The sequence below is a fragment of the Pomacea canaliculata genome, linkage group LG7 (genome assembly GCF_003073045.1).
Source record: "Pomacea canaliculata isolate SZHN2017 linkage group LG7, ASM307304v1, whole genome shotgun sequence".
Taxonomy (NCBI): domain Eukaryota; kingdom Metazoa; phylum Mollusca; class Gastropoda; order Architaenioglossa; family Ampullariidae; genus Pomacea; species Pomacea canaliculata.
Genome location: NC_037596.1, coordinates 1,707,517 through 1,727,853, shown reverse-complemented (window position 1 = coordinate 1,727,853; position 20,337 = coordinate 1,707,517). Strand labels below are relative to the sequence as shown.

Genomic DNA, 20,337 nt, shown 5'->3' with positions numbered 1-20,337 from the left:
GGCTTTGACAAACTGTTAGCGATTTAGAGAAGAGTTAAAAAAAATAATAAGCACAAATTACTAGCATAGTGCAAGAATTAAATGACAACAAAAATGTGCAACGATGCATCATTTAGTTTTCAAAGACATGCTATTTGCCATATGAGCAATAATTATGTCCACGTATAAACACTTGTAAAACACTAAACTAGGATTAGCTGTCGTGAGTATGACTCACTCACACTGTTCAAGGAAGTAATTGTTTGCGACGATGGGGCCGAGGTTTTATTTTAATGTCTGTGAGCGTCAGTTGTAACTTTCTACTCTATTTCAAGGGTAATAATCTTTTGCGAAAATATTAATAACATGAACACTACACAGCTACTGCTTTCATTTGTCAAGAGAAGCTACTGAGTTCGCTTCCCAGTAAAGGAGTTGTTTCCCGTAGTGCCTCGAACGGCACTTTATTGTGAGATGTTTGTTTGTCTAAGATTGTAATAATACCTCTACAAATATTTTCATTCTCTAAACTATATAATTTACACACATATCACATATTTACAAATCACAGAAGTATAATGACAAACAACTGCTTGTAATTTCTTAATGCTAAACTTCCCTGACAAAATTTGTGTACAGGTCGTTCTGTGTCAAGTTAATATCGGTTGACGAGTCTCTCTCATAAACATAGTATACACATACATAGTACACACATATTCCACATAGTAAACATATAGTACAAACAAACATAGTACACACAGAAATAAGACGTAAACACATAATTTTTTAAGGTATTTACAGCATATCTACAAGACAGTGTCATGTAACAGCGAGTTATGTTGCTATCGGATGTATTGTGTTTGAGAGCATCACACCTGCCGGTGATTGTAATGTACATTAAGAATACACAAAACACTTACAGTACACAGGCAGAAATATATTTGTCAAGAATAAAACAGAAGATTAGTAAAATACAAAAGACTAGAAAAAGATAAATAATTAATGCAACGAAATTTTTGGTGTGTTTTATATTTATAGAGCAAACGATGTTCTCCTCTATGTTAGGAGAGGAACGTCTGAAGCTGTAACAATAACAATAACAATAACAACCAACTTTATTAGTGCCAATGTGCAATTTAAATGGGATGTATGCTCTGTTTCCAATATATATAATATATATAAAAAATAAATAAATAAAAAACATTTCCATGCAAACCTACACATCACACGCTGACAGTTTATCTACAATGGAGAAGCTGAACTGCTGATGGCACAAAAGATTTAAGATGCCTATTGCTTGTGCATAGTTGTATCGCATAGCGGTTACCTGAAGTTAATAAAACAAATTCCCTGCTAACACATGTTCAGGTATTGACAGAATGCGGGAAGCTTTCCTAACTAGTTGTTGATCACAGAAGGAAGTCAAGTCCCTCTTTTTGATAAAAATTATCTTGGAACAGATGTGAACAATGCTATTCAAACTATTCCTATCATGGACAGATTACGAAACAAGCAAGCAAACGAACAGGATAACAGACTCAATAAAAGACTGGTAGAAACGGGCTAAAATTGCTTGACTGACTGAAAAACTAACTTCCGCAAAAGGTACATTGTCTGCTGGCCACGTTTGACAATGTGTTCAGTGTTCAGAGTCCATTTAAGCTGGCAATCAAAAACAGTTCTCAGTTTCATACACTTAAACAGTGCGGTCAGTCTCTCTCTATCTCCATAACTCTTTTTATAACCGATTGTTTGTTTGGTTGCTTTTGTTCTTAAAAACAATTTAGATATTTATAAAGTCACATGGCAACAAATCTTTGTTCTGATTAGTATATATGTATTGGTGATCACTGTCGCGTACCGCGGTCGGGCGTCGCAAGACTCGCTCTCTCGCAGACACAGTCGATCGCAATCACACAGACGTCCACGTGCCCGCCGCGAGCAGCGAAGCCAATCATTCCTCAGGTGAAAAGTACAAAGTAAACAAACTGGAACAGAGTCAATATCCTGACAAGAAAAAAAAAAATTCCCATCATACACAAACATTTAGATACATCCTCCAGTCAAACGAAGGGTCCAGCGCGACTGAATGTTCAGTATAACACAGCCTATCCACCTCACTGAACGTCACCACGTGGATTTCCCGCTCTTCGTACGTAATAGCCCCCCCCCCCCCCCCCGCCTCCATATCTTACGTCAGTACCAGTGACGTCAGACCTTGCGACGAGTAGCGACGCGCGATAATCACAAACTGTCTTTACAACATTTCTACACATACAGTCGCTTGCGGCTGTTGAGTCAGCGGAATGTGGCGTTTCGTCTTTGTGCTCCTGCTTCTTGGAGGTTGTGGTGCCCATGGTAAGCGGTGGTTGTGATGTACATTAAGAAAACACAAAACACTTACAGTACACAAGCAGAAATATTTCTGTCAGGAACAAAATTGGGGGTGAGGGAAAAATAGAAAAGATGGATAATGAATGTAAGACTCATTTTTAATTGATTGTGTTTTTTGGTGGAAGTTTATTGTGTATACATTGAAGATACCTGATGCGGCTACACACTCCAATGTCTATGTCATCCTCTATGTTAGGAGGGAACGTCTGACTTTTAAAGAGACTTTTAGCATATTGTTTGGTGTGTTTTATTTCTCTATCGTACGTGCACAATGGTTGATGATGAGAACAACTGCTGGAAATGCATGACATAAAAATATAGAATAAAAAGAATAAAAAGAAAAGGAACATATATTTTGAGATCTGAAGCTGATGCGTGCAGTATTTTGGGCACCATCTGTATTAACCATCTGTATTATCATCGCCTCTCTTTGCACCAACAAATATAATGCAAGTTAATTTTCATGCAATTATTTTCGATTCTGCCGCACGCAGAAAATAATGTGAAAATAATCGGGGAAGAGTATGTTTTTATTTTCTTTCTAATTTATACACAAACCTTCTGTGCGATTTTGTTCTCAGCTGCAATAGAAATATTGATAGAGTCAAATGGCCGAAAACGCAAATATCTTTATCAAGAGTAAAACAGAAGATTAGAAAAATACAAATAATTAATGTAACGAAATTGTTGGTGTGTTTTATATTTCTAGAGCAAACGATGTTATCCTCGATGTTAGGAGAGGAACGTCTGAAGCTGTAACAATAACAATAACAATAACAACCAACTTTATTAGTGCCAATGTGCAATTTAAATGGGATGTGTGCTCTGTTTCCAATATCTATAGTATACATATTAAAAATAAATAAATAAAAAACATTCCCATGCACATCTACACATCACACGCTGACAGTTCATCTACAATGGGGAACTTGTGAAACTATGCACTTGAACAGTAAAAGGAACGATATGGAAAGAGAGACTTTTCACATATTCGTCTGTGTGTTTCATTTCTCTAGGGGCCAGATGGGAGATTATAATTCATACATCTGACAAAGAAGGCGCGGGTACAGACTCCGATATCTATATTACTCTCCATGGATCTCGCGGATCTTCCGCAGAAATAAGTTTGGGCAATGCTGACAAAAACTACTTTGAGAGAAATCAGATAGACAGATTCTTTGTTACAACTGACGACATTGGTGATGTGTGCTCACTGACCATTAGGTCTGCCGGTAATTACATTTGTCCTTCCTGGCATGTCCGAGAGGTAAAGTATAACTTTAAAATCCATTCTATGCCATAAATGCTAAGAAAAAAACTGAATTGTTGTGCTTGGATCAAATAGTCAACTCATATAGCTGTCAATAGCACCATAGCATCTGGTCACTGTGCCACGTTCATGTTTTATAAATGTCATAAGACTGTTCTCTTTTAACCTGAAAAAACACAACAGTTACAGAATAATAAGAAGTTAATTTTGTAGTGTATTCTTTAGCCACTAAGAGGCTTCTATTGAAGATGCTAAGACACCAAGATATAAATGATATTTAATTTGGTAATTATGTGATCCATCCGTTGCGATACAAACATCCCGGACAGCACAAAATGTTGGACCAATGTGGTTCCAGCGCTTGTAGGTACTGGCCATCTTGGCCACTGAGAGCTAGCCTCAAGCCAGGATGGAAACGATACAGCGGAAAGTAAGAAACTCCAGCTACATGGCTGTCACCATGGTAACACACCGTCTGCAGGTAGCCAATGATGGCTCGCAGTTGCCTTGCGTGAACAAACTGGAAACAACTTGTTGATTATTTTATCTTCTCACTAACATTTACTAGATTACTTTTGCCTGCCAAATTATTTCCCTACTAAAAACTTGGAACTCAAGTACTCTATAATTAGACTTCTTAATTCCTCAGGAAATTTCACCACATAGACCACACAAATAGTGGCCTACTAAAGATTGACTTCGTATAGGCCACCTAAACATTAACACTGCCCTCAACAAAATACCTGAGGTAGAAACATTCATATACAACTTCGGAACCCCCTTCCACATCTTTGCCCTGTCGGAAGCCCGGGTTACGGAACTTGTCTCCCTTAACGACATCGCTATTCCCGGGTACACACTGGAACGTCGGCACCCAGAACGCAAACATGAAACTGGTTTAGTCACCTACATCAGCACAGCATTCAACACAAAGTGGCTGCACCACCTAGAAAAATACAACGTAGAGTCAATCTGGCTAGAAGTAAAGCTGAAAAATACGGCTCCACTTCTTATAGGATTCCTTTATAGAAACCCTTACGAACGAGCCGAGTGGACGGACCACTTCAGCTCCTAGTCAGATGCCGTGCTCCTTGAATCCAAAGAGCATATGCTGCTAGGGGACTTCAACATCGATCTCCTAAAACCGAATAAGCAATGGATAGAGAGGATCAGCCTAGCGAACCTCACCCAGTTAGTTACCACCCCAACAAGGGTCACTAGCACATCCCAGACACTCATTGACCATATCTATGTCAGCAACCAACACAACATACTTGAAGTCTTTGTACCCACGACAGGCTGCAGCGACCACTTCCCCGTTTACCTGACGTGGCACAAAAATGGGACCAAAGTTCCCAGAAACTCACACAAAACAATCACCTACCGCTCCTTTAAAACCTTTGAGGAAACTAAATTTCTAGCTGATCTGTACAACGATCCCCTAAACAAAATATACGATATCACAGACGCAGATGAAGCCATCACCTACTGGCACAACCAATATCTAACAATATACAATAAACATGTACCGCTGCAAACCAAACGTGTTAAACACCACATCAAACCTGCTTGGTTCGACCTTAAGCTCCAAGCCGCAATTAATGTAAGAGACAAACTTAAAAGGAGGGGCCAAGAAGCGGAATTCAAAAAGCAAAGAAATATTGTCACCGCTATGAAATGAAGCAAGATGAAAAACTACTTTAGCAAACTCATAGAATGCAAACAGAACACCAAACTGATCTGGAAAGCCATCAATCAGCTAACCAACAAGTCATGAAAAACCAGTCCCACAACGACAATAGCCCCTAACACACTGAACGCACATTTTGCAGGAATTGGTACTAGGGTAGTCTTAAATGACAAGTCACACGAAAACAAACTACACAAATTACAAAGCTTCTGTAACTCAAAGCACATTGATATGGCTCTCTCCATTCCCCCAATGACTATATTGGATGTATATCAAGCACTTGCCAAACTTAAAGATACTAACACCAAAGGTCTAGACAGCATCAACAACAAAATCCTAAAGCTCTCAGCACCGGCCATTACTGAAAGCCTGACTTATCTGTATAACCTCTGCATTGATAAATCTTACTTTCCAACACACCTTAAACAAGCAAAAGTAATCCCAATTCACAAATCAGGTGATCCAAGTGACCCTACAAATTATCGTCCAATCTCAATTCTATCACCTCTCTCAAAACCCTTATAAAAACACATCCACAAGCACCTACAAGAGCACATCCTAAGGTATGAACTCCTCCATACAAACCAATCCGGCTTTAGGCCCCGTCACTCTTGCCACACTGCACTTACATCTATGGTGGAACAATGGCTAAGTAATACTAATGATAATCTTTTCTCTGCCGCATTATTTGTTGACCTTGCCAAAGCCTTTGATGTTATAAATCACAATCTGCTTATCAGAAAACTAACTCTCTACAAACTAAGTACCAGTAGCACCGAACTCCTTATCTCCTTTCTCGACAATCGAACTCAGAGAGTTGCTGTAAACAACCAACTGTCTGATCCCCTTAAAGTTAAATTCGGTGTCCCTCAAGGGTCAGTAGGGACCCCTGCTTTTCTCCATATACATAAACGATCTTCCTCTCCACATATCCCAATCCTGTGAAATGTTTGCGGACGACACCACAATACACGCACACCACCAACAGACTGAGTCACTTGCTTCCATCCTGCAACTGAGCGCTGATGAGCTTCAGGCTTTGACTGATTCAAACCACATGTCCCTCAACCCCCTGAAAACTGAAGTCATGCTTCTAACGACCAGACAGAAAAGACAAAACCTAGCCACCCCATTTCCTACTATCCAAATCGGCGCTCAGTCAATAACTGAAGTACAGGTCCATAAACTCATGGGTGTTACCATTGATAATAACTTATCGTGGTCCCAACACATTTCCACCACAAGTAAGAACATCTCCAAGAAAGTCTACCAGCTGTCCAGAATCAAACATTTCCTTGACACTCACACAAGGAAACTCTTCTATATAACCCACAACCAGTCAGTCATTGACTATGCCTCTACCTCTGGGACTCCGCTAGTGGATCCTCCATGAAACCTCTAGCTAGTGTTCAGAGGCGAGCTATCAAAGCCGTCCTGCTAAAACCGAAATTAGACCCACGTGACTTCACCTCTCTATGCGTCCTTCCTCTTAAAAACAGACTTAAATTTAACAAATGCATCTTCATCTATAAAATACTGACGGGTAAACTATCGCCAAGACTCTCTCTCCTATTTTCTTCCAATAACTCTAGAACCTTCCCAAAACTGAATATTCCCTTTCCTAGACTGGACCTCTTCAAATCAAGCCTGCAATTCTCAGGGAGCGTGCAATGGAACAGCCTCTTTCTCCATCTCAAGCAATTGCACTCCCTGAACTGCTTTCGACGCCATCTATCTAAACACTTCCAAGATATATAGATGAGGCCTCTAGATTCCTACCAACTCCAGGAGACCTTGTGAATATATGCAAATCTCCTCTTTAACCATCGCCTTGTACATATCCACCCTTCTCTATGCTTACTATTTTTTATACTTAATGCTCAATTACTTTAGTTATATAGTTTAAATTTATATAATTTCCTTCCCTGTAAAGGGCGAGGGCTAAATGGAAAAAAGCGCTCAGTTGCTTATTTTACCCCTCGTAAATAAAGAATTGTAATTGACATATATATATGTCGGCACACTACACGACTAATCTGAGCTTCCAGCACGATGATAATATATACATATAAATACATATGTCTAAGACTGCGCCCTAGAGCTTTAATGGTAGCCAAGCTAAGTCAGTCCTGTATTTTTCCATACTGGGCCAAAATATTTTGACACGATTGTATCATGATAGAAGAAAAGTTGTAGTCGACATGGCTCAACATTCCAACAATATTTCTCTAAGATTTATTTCATTTAAGTGGAAACATTTCTTGAATTAGATCGCAGCATTTACGGTAGATATCACAACTGATTACCACGACAACGTTGTTTACTGTTTAGATTAACATAAATTTTGCAAATTTATTAACATTTATAGTTCATTTGTTAAGTTTAATATATTCTGAACAAAGCATTACACATGCGGGAAGTCCCCCAAGTAATTTGCAGTTAAAGACTACTTTGCCTAAACCTAATGGCAGCAGGCAGACAATATTTCCAATGGCACCTGACACACCGACTGTTATTTTACCTGGTTATCACTTTAGTAATACTACATCCTTTAGGACAAAGACAAGCAAGTTCAATGCTTTGTATTAGCCTTTACGAGAAAATTTTTTAGTATTCATTCGCAAAATGCGTATTTCATGCAATGTTGTCATGTTTGTCCTTTTTGCAAATTTAAATCTCAATGATACAGAAAAGAGAATTCTCAACGTGTCTAAAGACATTAAATGTCTTATTGCTTATGATTTCTGAGGATGATTACACATTTGTCGCAAAGCTCGTATCTCCCATACATATACACGTTTTTCTTCTTTTCTGTTGCTCACAGATTTTGGTTCAGGGAAGAATAATGCAGAGGTTTTGGTGCGACTGCTTGTTATCAGGGAAAACTGAATATCAGAAGGAAATCTATCCCGATGTCCCATGCTCCAGGCTGCAGTAAAAAGTATATCCTAGTTACCTATCCGAGTATATCAGAAATATATTATGTTTACACTGTTTGTTGAAACGACAAAATTTGTTGCTATGTGTGTTTCAAACCCGGTATATTGTACATCTTGTAGAATAGTGTAGAACTCTAAACTAATTTCTGCGTGAGTAAAATAGATATCGGAGTCTGTTTCCGCGTCTTGTATGTCCGATGTACGAATTATAATCTCCCAATCGACACCTAGGGAAATAAAACACACCAAAGAATATGCTAAAAGTCCATCTTTCCGTATCGTTTCATTTACTGTTCAAGAGTATAGCTTCAGACGTTCCACTCCTAACAAAGACATTGTTTGCTCTAGAAATATAAAACACACCAACAAATTCGTTGCATGAAGTATTTATCTTTTTCTAGTCTTTTGTATTTTTCTAATCTTCTGTTTTATTCTTAACAAAAATATTTCTGTCTGTGTACTGTAAGTGTTTTGTGTATTCTCAATGTACATTACAATCACTGTTACCTTGAACACCGAAACCTTGAATGAAGCAGAGCAGAAAGACGAGAGGCCACATCCTGTTGCTCCCACTCGATGCCAGCGGCTCCACTTGTGGAAACTTTCTAAAGACAGTCTGTGATAACGAATATATATACTTAATACAAATTTTACTTTCGGTCATGTGACTCTATCAATATTTCTATTGCATTTGAGAAGAAAATCATACAGATGGTATGCATATAAATTAGAAAGAAAATTAAAAAGATTATTTGCTATATAAAAATATACTCTTCCCTGATCAGTTTCACATTATGTTCTGAGTGCGGCAGCATCCAAAATATTTGCAGTAGTAAAAAAGGCGAAGACACCAGTGTTGAGAGCTCATATCACATGAAAATTAACTTGTATTATGTTTGTTAGTGCAACGAGAGGCGATGACAATATGAAGTGGCTAAAACAGATGTTGCCAAAAATACTGCACACATCAGCTTAAGATCACAAAATATATGTTCCTTTGCTTTTTATTTTATACTTTTATGTCATGAATTTCCAGCAGTTGTTCTCACTGTGCACGTACGATAATATAAACGATGAAGGAATGTGTACTTCTTGAACTTTCTCGTTCTTTTGATATTTCAAGTACATTTGCCAACTTATCCGTTTCCCACCAGTTTTGGGGTGTTTTGTTTCTTTTTTATAGGAATCACTTGTTAGTCCCTTACCCAACCCCTGTAACCCTACAGTATATAAGTGTGCAAACCAAAAACTACAGTATATACTTGCTGAGCTACACTGCTGTTTTAAACTAAGACAAAACTATTGCTCTCTTCAAAAAAATGTTCTTTTTACTGTAAAAATAATACTAGAAAAAAATGTTTGAATTATCCAAATTCTAAATCACTTTATACCAGCTGATTTTCATCACACACACATCAATTTCCCAGTTTGTACTCTCTTCATCTTAAGGCAAGCAGTGTGGAACTGCTGATAGGGACAGTCCACTTTCCCAAAGAATCGGTTTCCATCCATTGGTCCATAGTTCAATGCTTGTAGAAGTAAGAGGCCTTCTGGGATGCAACATTTTGAATTCAGGGTCAGCAAACACTTTATTGATAGTAATAAGTCAGAGACCATACAACTAAATCACAATATGATTTTCCTGTAAGGAAATGTGAGCCTGTACCTGGGTAAAATAACTGTGTCATGCTTAGTTTAAAGCTTCCATTGTTAACAGTGCACAATTTTTTAAACTACTAACAAGGCTGGCTGGTCTACAGCAGGTATATGACAAACACTGTATGTTGAAGGCTGTTCTTTTTCCAGTGTTCATCTTAAACCACAAGGAGGATTTGTGTTGGACATGAGTTTTAACAGCTTTCCTTGATTGGATATAAAAGAAACATCAATATTTCTACAATGATCATGAATAAAATCTTCACCCTTATTAACTAATGACAGTTCTCTCTGGACTGTACCTACAGATAGGCAAAATGAACCAGCTGTTATATGTTTTGTATATTTATAAGAATGACATGGACATACAACAGCTAAGTTGGCTCCTAGCACATGACAACCTTCACAATCCTTACAATTATCTTTAACAATATTCAAAATTTCTATCACAACCTTTACGAATAACTTTAAAATATTTACAAGTATCCCTTACAATTTACAAACATATTTTGCAATGAAAAGGTTTTTTTTTAGCCAGTCATGTGGGACCCTTTGGACACCACAGACTGAATGTGACAAACCCTGACAGTCCACTTCCTTGATTTAGCGAGAACCTAATCAGCTTAGAAACTTTGAAATAATAATAACTCTTCCAAATTAGATATTAGTCTCTGTCAATAGTTGTGTGTGTTGTCCATGTGCGGAGTAGTTGGCTCTAACAGCACAAGGAATAATGTGACCTCCCCCCCCCACACACACACCCCGACTTCCACACACACCTCGAAACACACACAAACACACAAACACACACACACACACATACACCCCGACACACACACACATATACAAGTGTCACACAGAGTGCATTTCTGTTTGTTGTTAATACGTTTATCTTTTGATAGTCTGTTTGTACAAATTTCATTCCCAGTCCTCAGTTTTCTTCCCAGTCTGCTGTCTTGGGCCCTGTGGCAGAAGAAATTCTCTGGACACCACAGTCTAGAACAAAATAATCACCCGTCGATTTCTGAGTTTTTATCTTTTACAGAAAACTTATCAGTTAGAAGCAACTCGTCTTCTTATGTTGACATTAAAGTTGACAGATTTATAAAAGAACACAGGCTTTTGTTTTTGTTGTTGTTGTCGTCGTTGTTTTGGGGTTTCATTTGGGGGGGGGGGGTTAACTACAGAAGACTTGAGTTAAAAGAATATTTTTGAAAAGAAAAAAAATTCACAGATGTAGACTGTGAAAACTAGAACGACTACAGTCGAAAGTTTTAGTCTGTGGTGTACATGGCTGGTTCAATAAACTCAGTGCAATACCAACAATACAAGTTGCTTTAACAATTCCCCATGTAACATGGCGGCTGGTGCCTGGTAAGGTCACTTCCTCTTTAAGGATGTTAAATCTCCTCGAGCTTCATCTCCATCTCTTCCGGTCTGTAGAGGCTGTTGTCAGTCTGTGTGTATGTGTATGTGCTTGCGCACTAACGTGTGCTTGTGTATCAACGTGTGTGTATACACTCGCACTGCCTGGCGCCTTATTTATATCTATATATATATAAGTACTTTAGTGTTTGTAAATATTTGTTTGTGTTCGGATAAAAGAGGAAGGAGAGAAGAAAGGGGGACGCTAGAGTAACGAACTAACATGTTCCTGAGGAGTTTCTGTAAAGTTCTGTTTACTGACATTAGTCTGGGAAAACCATCTCATCTGTAAATTAAACCATTTCGCAGGATGTCTTGAATACAAAGACTTCGTGAAATTCTATCATGTCAACAATATAAACATTTATTAACTAAATCATGTTAAAGCTCTGTTCACTTCTGTCTTTACTTGCAGTCTGCTGTCACTGGCTCCAGTCAACTTTTTTTTTTATCTCAGTGTGTGTCTGTCCGACATGCATCCCTGTTATTTAGTTTAACTGATTACATCCTAAGACAAAGACCACATTACCGATCTCAAATGCATATGCAGAAGAAAAAACTTATACCGTATAATTCCCATGTATTTATTTATTTCAATATTATGTATTCGTAAATACAGCGACGATGACAACGACGACTAAGACAATAAATGATAAAATGTTGCAACTACACTAATGCTTGATGGCTGATGTCGACACTCATCCTGCTCTCGTAGTCGGATGTAAGAACCACTCCCTTGCTCGTGGTGGGATGTTGATAGTGAAATTCGTAGTTAACATTTGCTGGAAATCTTCGTGCCGGATCTCACAAACTCAGTCACACCCAGACATAATCATGGATTAATAATAAAAAAAAAAAAAAAAATCAGCGATAGACTGTGAGCATTGTAAGAGCCGTTTGAGTCAAGTACAATGTACAATGTTAAATGCATTTTCTTGTCCACCGCGTTACATTCGTCACGTGGGCGACAGTTATGTCCTACACGATGTTCACATGACGGCAGCGCCACCGCCAGATATTCTTGCCTCACTCTGGCTATTAAAGGCCGTCTTCCTTAGTCCTTTTCTAAAATAGTGTTCTGACAGTAAACCCGCAGACAATTTCAAAACTTTAATAACTTTTGTGAAAGAATTTTTTAATAGGCCTCATCCTGTGAGCAGGATTTTACTGAGCAGCAATAAATCCAATGAAGAGAATGGCGTGGCGGTCCACACCTTCACGTCTTCATGCCGGTATTTTGTCTCATGGCCTTAACCTCGGTATAATACAGTATTAAATATATTGTTGTGACTGATCGCACAACCACACCCACACCGCTAAGAGTAATGTTTATATGCCACAGGCGGTTTTCTCTCTCTAAATGTGTTTGCGATTCTTTCGTGCTGAAAACAATGGAATTATTTTCTATAATTTTGTTGATTAGTATCAACAGGTAGCAATTCATTTAAAATTATTGAATGAAAAGGAAAACATCATTTGTGTGAATAACAGACGGTTAGACAAGAGCAGGAAAATCGGTCCTACCTACTGGACTTATTTTTTAAATCTTGTTTCTCTCATAGTCCTTCACAAGAAGGCAATGCATTAAAAGTAATGTTATTTATTAGTGTGAGAGGAGAAACGTATGGATAGGTGAATTGATGAGTGAGAAGAAGGCTTTTTTAATGCTCTCCCTGTAAAAGGGAAAAAGGCTGAAATGGTCTTAACTAAAAAAAAAAATATTTAAATTGAGTTTGAGTGTGGATGGATAGATGGATGCTGATGACTCCACAAGCTGGTGTAAAACAGCATCCTGGGGTTCGTACATGAAATATAATAAATGTAATCCTCTCCATTGTTGTGAGCTCATTTAATGTATAGTGCCAAAGCAATAACAACGTTAGCATTTCTGTAAAACACAAAGCAGAAAACAGCCAAATAACAGTTGAGATAAAACAAATGCGACCGGAGAGGAAACCATCCATTATTAAGTCTCAGCGTTACTGAAGTTTGTGAGATCCGGCTCAAAGATGTCCAACAAAAGTTAAACTTTAAATCACGTAATCAGTCTTTCATCACTCATATGGGTGTGTCCCTCACTTCCGACTGCACAAGAGGGATGAGTGTCGACATTAATTATCAAACATGAGAGTAGATGAAAGTCTCTCATTACTACCACCATTATCCCCGTCATCATCATCTTCGTTATTATCGTCGTAAAGGTTAAAAATTGTGAAGGGTAAATGATCCAACATGTTGATAGCAAATGTGAAGATAATTTGATTCCTCTGATCACAACCTACTGCGATATATTTGCTCTCTGAAAATGTCAAAGTCGTGATACTTTCAACAACAGTAGTCTGGCCTGAGACACAGAGGTAGAATCAACCTCCAGGTCACGACTTGTGTCCCTTTAACACTTGTTCCTTGATCCCAGGCTGATCACGGTCCTTCCGTTTTTAACACCTTTTGTGATTACGTTTCTGCGTCTATCCTAGGATGCATCATCGGCTTATAATATGAATCAGACTCAAAAACATTATTCATAACAGATTCTATTCCAACAAATGAAGAAAGCAAGTACAATACCAAGAGCTCAACCATGAAAAGACCTGAAAGGAAGCACCGGTAGACAGAACGCAAGGAAGGGCTTCAATCGCTTTACAAAAACAAGAAGACACGATGATAACAATATCAATAATAACTGCGGGTGAAAGGTCAATTGTGAAACTGGGAAAGTAGCGTGCGTGTGCGTGTCTGTCCTCGGATGTTATAGCTCTGTCTTGCCTTTAAACAGTTTTAATGCCTTAATTCACAGATGTAGATTGGAAAGACTAGAACACCTACAAATTTATTCTGTGGTGTGCATGGCTAGTTCAAGGAACTCAGTGCAATACGAGCAATAAAAGTGACTAACAAGAGAGGTCTCTGTACAGAGAATTCCTTCATGTAATTTCTACAGAAAGCTGCGCTGGTTGATGGCTGGTAAAATCAATTTCTCCTCTTCATGGATGTCACGAAATAGGGCAATATGTCGGTTTACACATCTGTTCCTTTCTTTAGAAATGACGTAACAAATGACGTAACCCTGTGAAGCGTGATTGGTTGTGGCGTGTCATGTGGCGTGACTGACCAATTGAACGCATGTGGCTCTGGAAAGATTTAGATGCAAGCTCAGCGCTTTTCGCTAGAGACTCTCGGGGAGGAGACATCAAAGTAACTTCGTTGTTCAAGTCTTCGCTTCCTCGTGTTCCACCATTAGCCTCAGACGACAAAAATGTTAAGGAAATAAGGACAACCCAAGACAACGATTAAAGCCAGCACAGACGTACCTGCGCACACCGGGAGAGCAACTTCCCACCTGCATAACAATGCGACGGACAAGTTGCTGTGGTCACCGGAATAGGCACTGATGTTCGTGTGAGGAGCATTAGGCCTACTGGCGACCGTTCAAGGTGCACAGGGTTCACGGGGGTTGTTCATGTGAGGAATCGTCCCAACCTTCTTCGTACTTCTCTCGTCGCGTACAGGTCAACAGAAGACCGAGGTCATAGATCATTATTTCTTCTGCGGCGCGACGAAAGAGTTCTCCATACGGCGATAGCCATTGGGCGAAAACAAGTGACAGAAGGTGTCTGTGTCCTGCAGAGACTCCACGCACCAAGGGCACGTGGACAGAGCTAAGTGGCGTGTGAATGAGAATCGTACGGGAAGAGTGATTGTGCAGTGTTGTGAGTGTGACAGTTAAGGAGAGATCTGACTCACTAGTTATCTAGATTAAAATTAAGGAGTATAGTTGACGACCTAGTTAAACGGGATGACCTAGGTAATTAGCCCCGTTAGGGAATCAGCTTTTTTGAAAACTTACCTGTTCTTGTGTATTCCCTTTTATCATTTGGTAATTTGAATAATAATTTCTTAAATATACTAAATTGCGTCTTTTTGTTATTTGGGGTGATGCATGCTGGGGGCTCAACAAGCTAATTAAAATGTGTAGATCAGCAATTTAGTATAGGTGCATGCTGAAAATGTCGACGTGATTTGGTGAGGGTATCGACGGTGTGTTGAACCGGTGACAGAAATCATACCCCCTACAAAATCCACGGACTCCGGCCCTAGAGTTTACGACAATGGATGTTAAATGTGTTCTACTTTTATCTTTGTCTCTCAGTCTCTTTCGATCTCAGGGTGACTTTGTTCGTGTATGTAAGTATGTACACTTGCGTGAGCATTACCGTTTGCTTCTTTCTTTGTGTGTGTGTGTGTATGCACTGCCATGCGCTTAAAAGTTTCTATAATGTTGTGTTCAATGACATTATTCTGGGCAAACCATCTCATCTCTAAATTAAGCCTTTCCGGAGGATGTCCTCAATACAAACAACCAACAACACAATCAATTTGCAGTTTTAAATCACGCGTTTAAAAAACCTCGTACAAAACAAGCACGTCAACAATTACATTATACGCTTCTTGTTTTAGTTGTTAAACAGTCTTATTAAAATAACATCTTAAACCAAACATTAATGATGTAGAACACATATACAAGGACAAACAGTTATTAATTAAATCTCTATACGTAAAATTTGTAGCTGAAATTAATAATATTATTGAGAATGCAGTTACAACGCTTAACACAGACAAGTATATGTAGACAAAATGTGAACATAAAATCCCTAGGTGTGCGTGTGGCTGTTATTTCACTTTATGTTTCACAGAGAATGCTTACGGGCGCACACACGCACACAAACTTAAAAATCTTTTCTACAACACTTGAGTGGGCGCAAACAAAAGCTGTCGCTAGAGGGCGTGGTAGGGGAATATTCTTTACTTCATCTGTCCCCTGAGGACCTCATGTGGCTAATGTATCGATGTATAAACATATGTTTTGTTACATTCAAAAACACACACACAGGTGCATGGGGAAACACACAGTCATTGACGCATAATAGCATTCGTACATCATAATACATATATGCACGCAGTTAAAATATTTCCATTGTAGAATCTTGCATTTGTTATGATTGCCAAATGGTAATGAGATGTCTAGCATTCACTATTACACAGAGGTACAATAGAGAGAGAGGTTGGTGTTTCATGAAGGTTTTGTTGCTCGCGATCAACAATCAGCTCCCAAAATGTCAGATGACCAGAACATACACCATACCACATACCTCTGAGTAAAAAATGCAAACGTATGTATGAAAAATAAAGATACCTACGAGACAAACAAAATCGTTTTAGAATGTCTTCTAATTGCCAAGAACTCTTTCTGAAGAGTATTGTTGTCTTATTCTAAAATTCTTTTGTTGGAATAGTTTTCTTGTATATGACTACAAACTACAAATGTTATTTTAACTAGAGAAAGTTATGCAAACAAGATTATGCCACACCAATTTTTTTATTGCTATGTCTTTCAATAAAGCTTTTCATGTTTAAGGCTCAGTGCACCGCACGACTCTTACTGTGCTACAGAGACAAACGCACGTTCTCAGGCGAAGAGGGAGACAGACAAAAAAACCAGAGCCGACCAATCACAGCCCGGCACGTGACATGTCAGCCAATCGCTGCTAGCGGACCTTCACATCCTGGTCGCTGTGTGTAAAGTTGCGGCGCTGCAGTCGACGTCCAGTGTCTTGTCAGTCACAGACACACCATCATTGTAAGTCTTCATCACCAGAGTCAACGAGCATCATGAGGTACAGGGTGGTCACTACTTACCTCATGTACCTGCTGTTGGTGCCAAGCCTGGGTAAGTAGTCATCATCCTACTTTTCTAATAACTTGTCAAGGATATGAATCTCTCTAGTGTTGTGTAGTGAAAGGTCCCACTGGCAAGATTAGAAAGCGTTTTCTGACAATTATGTCAATTTGGTTACCACATTTCTCGTTAGATGAGACTAAAGGTCGATCACAATTATCATTGGGTTTATCTGCCACATTTCTCGCCTTATACTTCCTCTTGCGGCATTGGCCATTCTTTTCATCACTGTTCTCTGGCCATTCAGTGTCTTTGCTTTCACCTGTCCTCATTATTTCTGACCTTCTCTTCACTTACATCCCAGCTAACAGCTCCGCTAATCGTCTGATGATCGTCTCCTTACTCTTCCTGTCACGAGAACAACAACTTATGGCCACAGGAGTTTTAGTTATTATGTAGGATTTAGTTATTAGTTATTATGTTACTTTCAGCTCTTTTTCTTGTTGTTTGGTTACTCTGTGTTTTCTGTACTTTTTTTTAATTAATCATTAGTGCTGTTGCTTAATTTGTATAGTTCATATGCTATTTGTTTTTGTTTTCCTTGGTTCTGTCCATGTTTAGTCTTGTTCTAAGGCTCTAAGAGCACGCTCCTTATGTGTGGGAATATGCACTTTAAAAACTTTGCATTTTTAATATCATCATCATTATTATAATGATTATTATTATCATTATTATAGGCCATCTGATTTGAAGAAGGCTTATCTAAAATACCGTTGAGAATGTCCTTTTGACTGCTTAAGGTTTTTTTTCTGGCTATGGACTCGTCGATACTTTTTTTGAAGACCCTTGTTGTAGATGATATTAATGCCCCTATCAAAGTTAAGACATACACTAGGGGTAGAAGAAGAACGCAACTACAGTAACAACAGGAATGCAAGTCTAGTAACATAAATATAAAAAAGTATCCCATGCATGTTAATAACATTTTTCTTCCTTCTTTTACCATATAAATTACTTTAAAGTGGTATTTGTTTATAATTATTTCGTTTGGTCACAGAAGCACACATGCGCGCGCAACGCACACAGTTATTTGAGCAATTTATTTCTGACCCTCCACGACGAAATAAGTCTTAAGTGGGAGATTTGAGATTTGCCAAATTGTATATTTTAAAAAATACAGGTTCTGGACTTTCTTTTGATACAAAAGTTGTTCTTCAATCCCTAACATTGAGTGATTTATAAACGTTTGAAGTGTGAAAGTACGGTGGCGGACATTTTGAGGAAAGCTGGTTCAAAGATTTGAAGATGGCCGACCGTTTACTCCTAAACGTTTGCAGACAAATCTTTAGATCGGTTAATATTTCAATCGTTCTTTGAAGAAGTTGAATATACAGACACCGGGCTTTCTGGCAAGGTATAACACGATGGGGTTATGACAGGAAACAGTATCGAAAGAGTGTTTAAATTGCGTCTGAATTCGGTACGGGTCGCAGTAGGTACCTCTATTGAAACGTATTTTAAGTCAATTTCTAACTTTTATTTTAACATAGAATGTATTTTTCTGATAGTTTAATAACCAAGGAATCCATTTTTAAAGAAAAAACAAACTGCACAAAACTGACCCCTGTCACCTTTCGGGGCCTCCGTGCGACTTAAGACTCATTTCGTCGGGGAGTGTCATATTTGTTTTGTTGTTTACAAAACAAATACATCTTCTTTTTGCAGGCCCAGTTCAAATTGTAGTAGAAAAACTACTGGTATAGTACTCAATACAGATATACGATAAATGAAGAAAAGTAATTTTTAATGCACTTCAAAAAAAAAAATCATTATTATTTAACATTTCTAATTATTTACTGTACTGATACTACGTTTCTTTTTGTTAGCGTTATTGTCCCAAAAATACTAAGATACCATCGACACGTATCCACTTCACCTGGCATCGACACTTAGCCAAATCTTTACACAATGTTTTCATGTTTACCGTGTTACTTTGCCTTAGTTTCCAGTGGACATTTTGCAATATTCCATAGTAGAAAAAGCTCGTGTCCTAAAGTCCACGTCATGAATTATGAGTTATATACAAACTAGTTACTCAGCTTGACCTGATAATTGAAGAACCAGAAATGTGTAACAAAAGTGAAATTTTTGCTTTAAAGGAATAAGTAATTGTAGATAATAATAGAGTACCTCGCACGTTTTTTAACTAGTAAATCTTAATTGGTGTAACCACATCGTCCTACAAAGGATACACACTTTTTAAACAATTGGACTTACAACTACAAAAGGCGCACTCAAACATCGACATGAACTATATTATAGAAGCTTAAATGACAGGTTTAAACCACATACAAGGATAGGTTGCTGAAATATAGGTTACACGATTTTTTTTTTTTTAAACTGGAGCATATTCCCCACTTGCTCAAAAAAAAACTAACAAATTCATAGCCACATGGAAGTCCACAAGTTTTGCTAAACTACATGGCTAACATTACCAGTGTAACCTTGATAACATAAACAAGGGATTGTGGCTATTTTGTATACATCATAGCTTTATTAGGTTTGTATCTAGACATTATTATTCGTTACGATAATACTTCTACTGCTGGACACAATAAAAAATAAAATAATCTTGATTGTTTTTAAAGCTCTAAACTCAGAAAAAACAATGGTTGGACTTGAAAAATTCATGGATTGTCGTGTAGCAATCTTACGTGAGACATAACTTCACAAATTATGGGTAGTGTAGATTTTTCGATGACATTAACAGACCACTGCGGGGTAGATGGCGTCGGGCTGAACGAGCAAAGCACATCGATAGACGAGGCAGCTTACATAGACCCACTATTTCCTATTGTGGACGAAAGTCAGCAGGTCCTGTACAGGACGACCAGTCCAGTCTTTGACCTTCGAAAGTCAGTTCTTCCTCTGGCCAAAGCATTGTTAGCTACCCTATCTTGGAGGAAAGTCTTCGACAGGGTGTCGTGTCGGGTCACATGACCAAAGAAGACCAGTTTACGGCGCTTAGTTTCCCGGTGTTCTACGAGTGCAGCAATCTTGTTTCGTACAAAGTAATTGTTTCTATGTTCTTTGCATGAGATCCGGAGAAGTCTCCACCGGTACCTGTTCGCCTACGGCTGTAGTCTCTTTTCTGTCTCAGCGTGCAGTGTCCATGTGTCACATGTGTAGATTATCCCTACCAATGATTTGTACAGCTTGTACTTTTAGAAGCTTCAACGACAGGTTGAAAAGATTGTTTCCTGAAATATTTGTAATAAATGTTATCTCATGGCTATGCTGTCTAGTT

General features: G+C 38.4%; 2 protein-coding genes across 13 annotated transcripts in view; both read left to right on the top strand.

Moving 5' to 3' along the window:
- The window catches only part of LOC112569471 (A disintegrin and metalloproteinase with thrombospondin motifs adt-1-like), a 595,732-nt gene that overhangs the window by 210,889 nt on the left and 364,506 nt on the right, over positions 1-20,337 (top strand). The window contains exon 1 of one of the 11 annotated variants that reach the window (XM_025247270.1): positions 16,838-17,081. The exons of the other annotated variants lie outside the window; for them this stretch is intronic. Within the exon in view, the coding sequence (XP_025103055.1) occupies positions 17,024-17,081 (58 nt within the window). The 5' untranslated portion in view covers positions 16,838-17,023. Of the gene's footprint in view, positions 1-16,837; positions 17,082-20,337 lie in introns of those variants that run through there. 11 annotated transcript variants of the gene reach the window in all.
- On the top strand, positions 2,196-8,906 carry LOC112569495 (lipoxygenase homology domain-containing protein 1-like). 2 transcript variants are annotated; one of them, XM_025247305.1, is made up of 3 exons: positions 2,196-2,337; positions 3,390-3,605; positions 8,158-8,906. In XM_025247305.1, exons 1-3 carry the CDS (start codon positions 2,286-2,288, stop codon positions 8,220-8,222), a joined length of 333 nt encoding a protein of 110 aa, XP_025103090.1. In that variant the 5' UTR covers positions 2,196-2,285; the 3' UTR covers positions 8,223-8,906. The 2 variants fall into 2 exon arrangements, with proteins under 2 accessions (XP_025103090.1, XP_025103089.1); XM_025247304.1 differs by having other exon boundaries at positions 3,390-3,640; positions 8,158-8,652.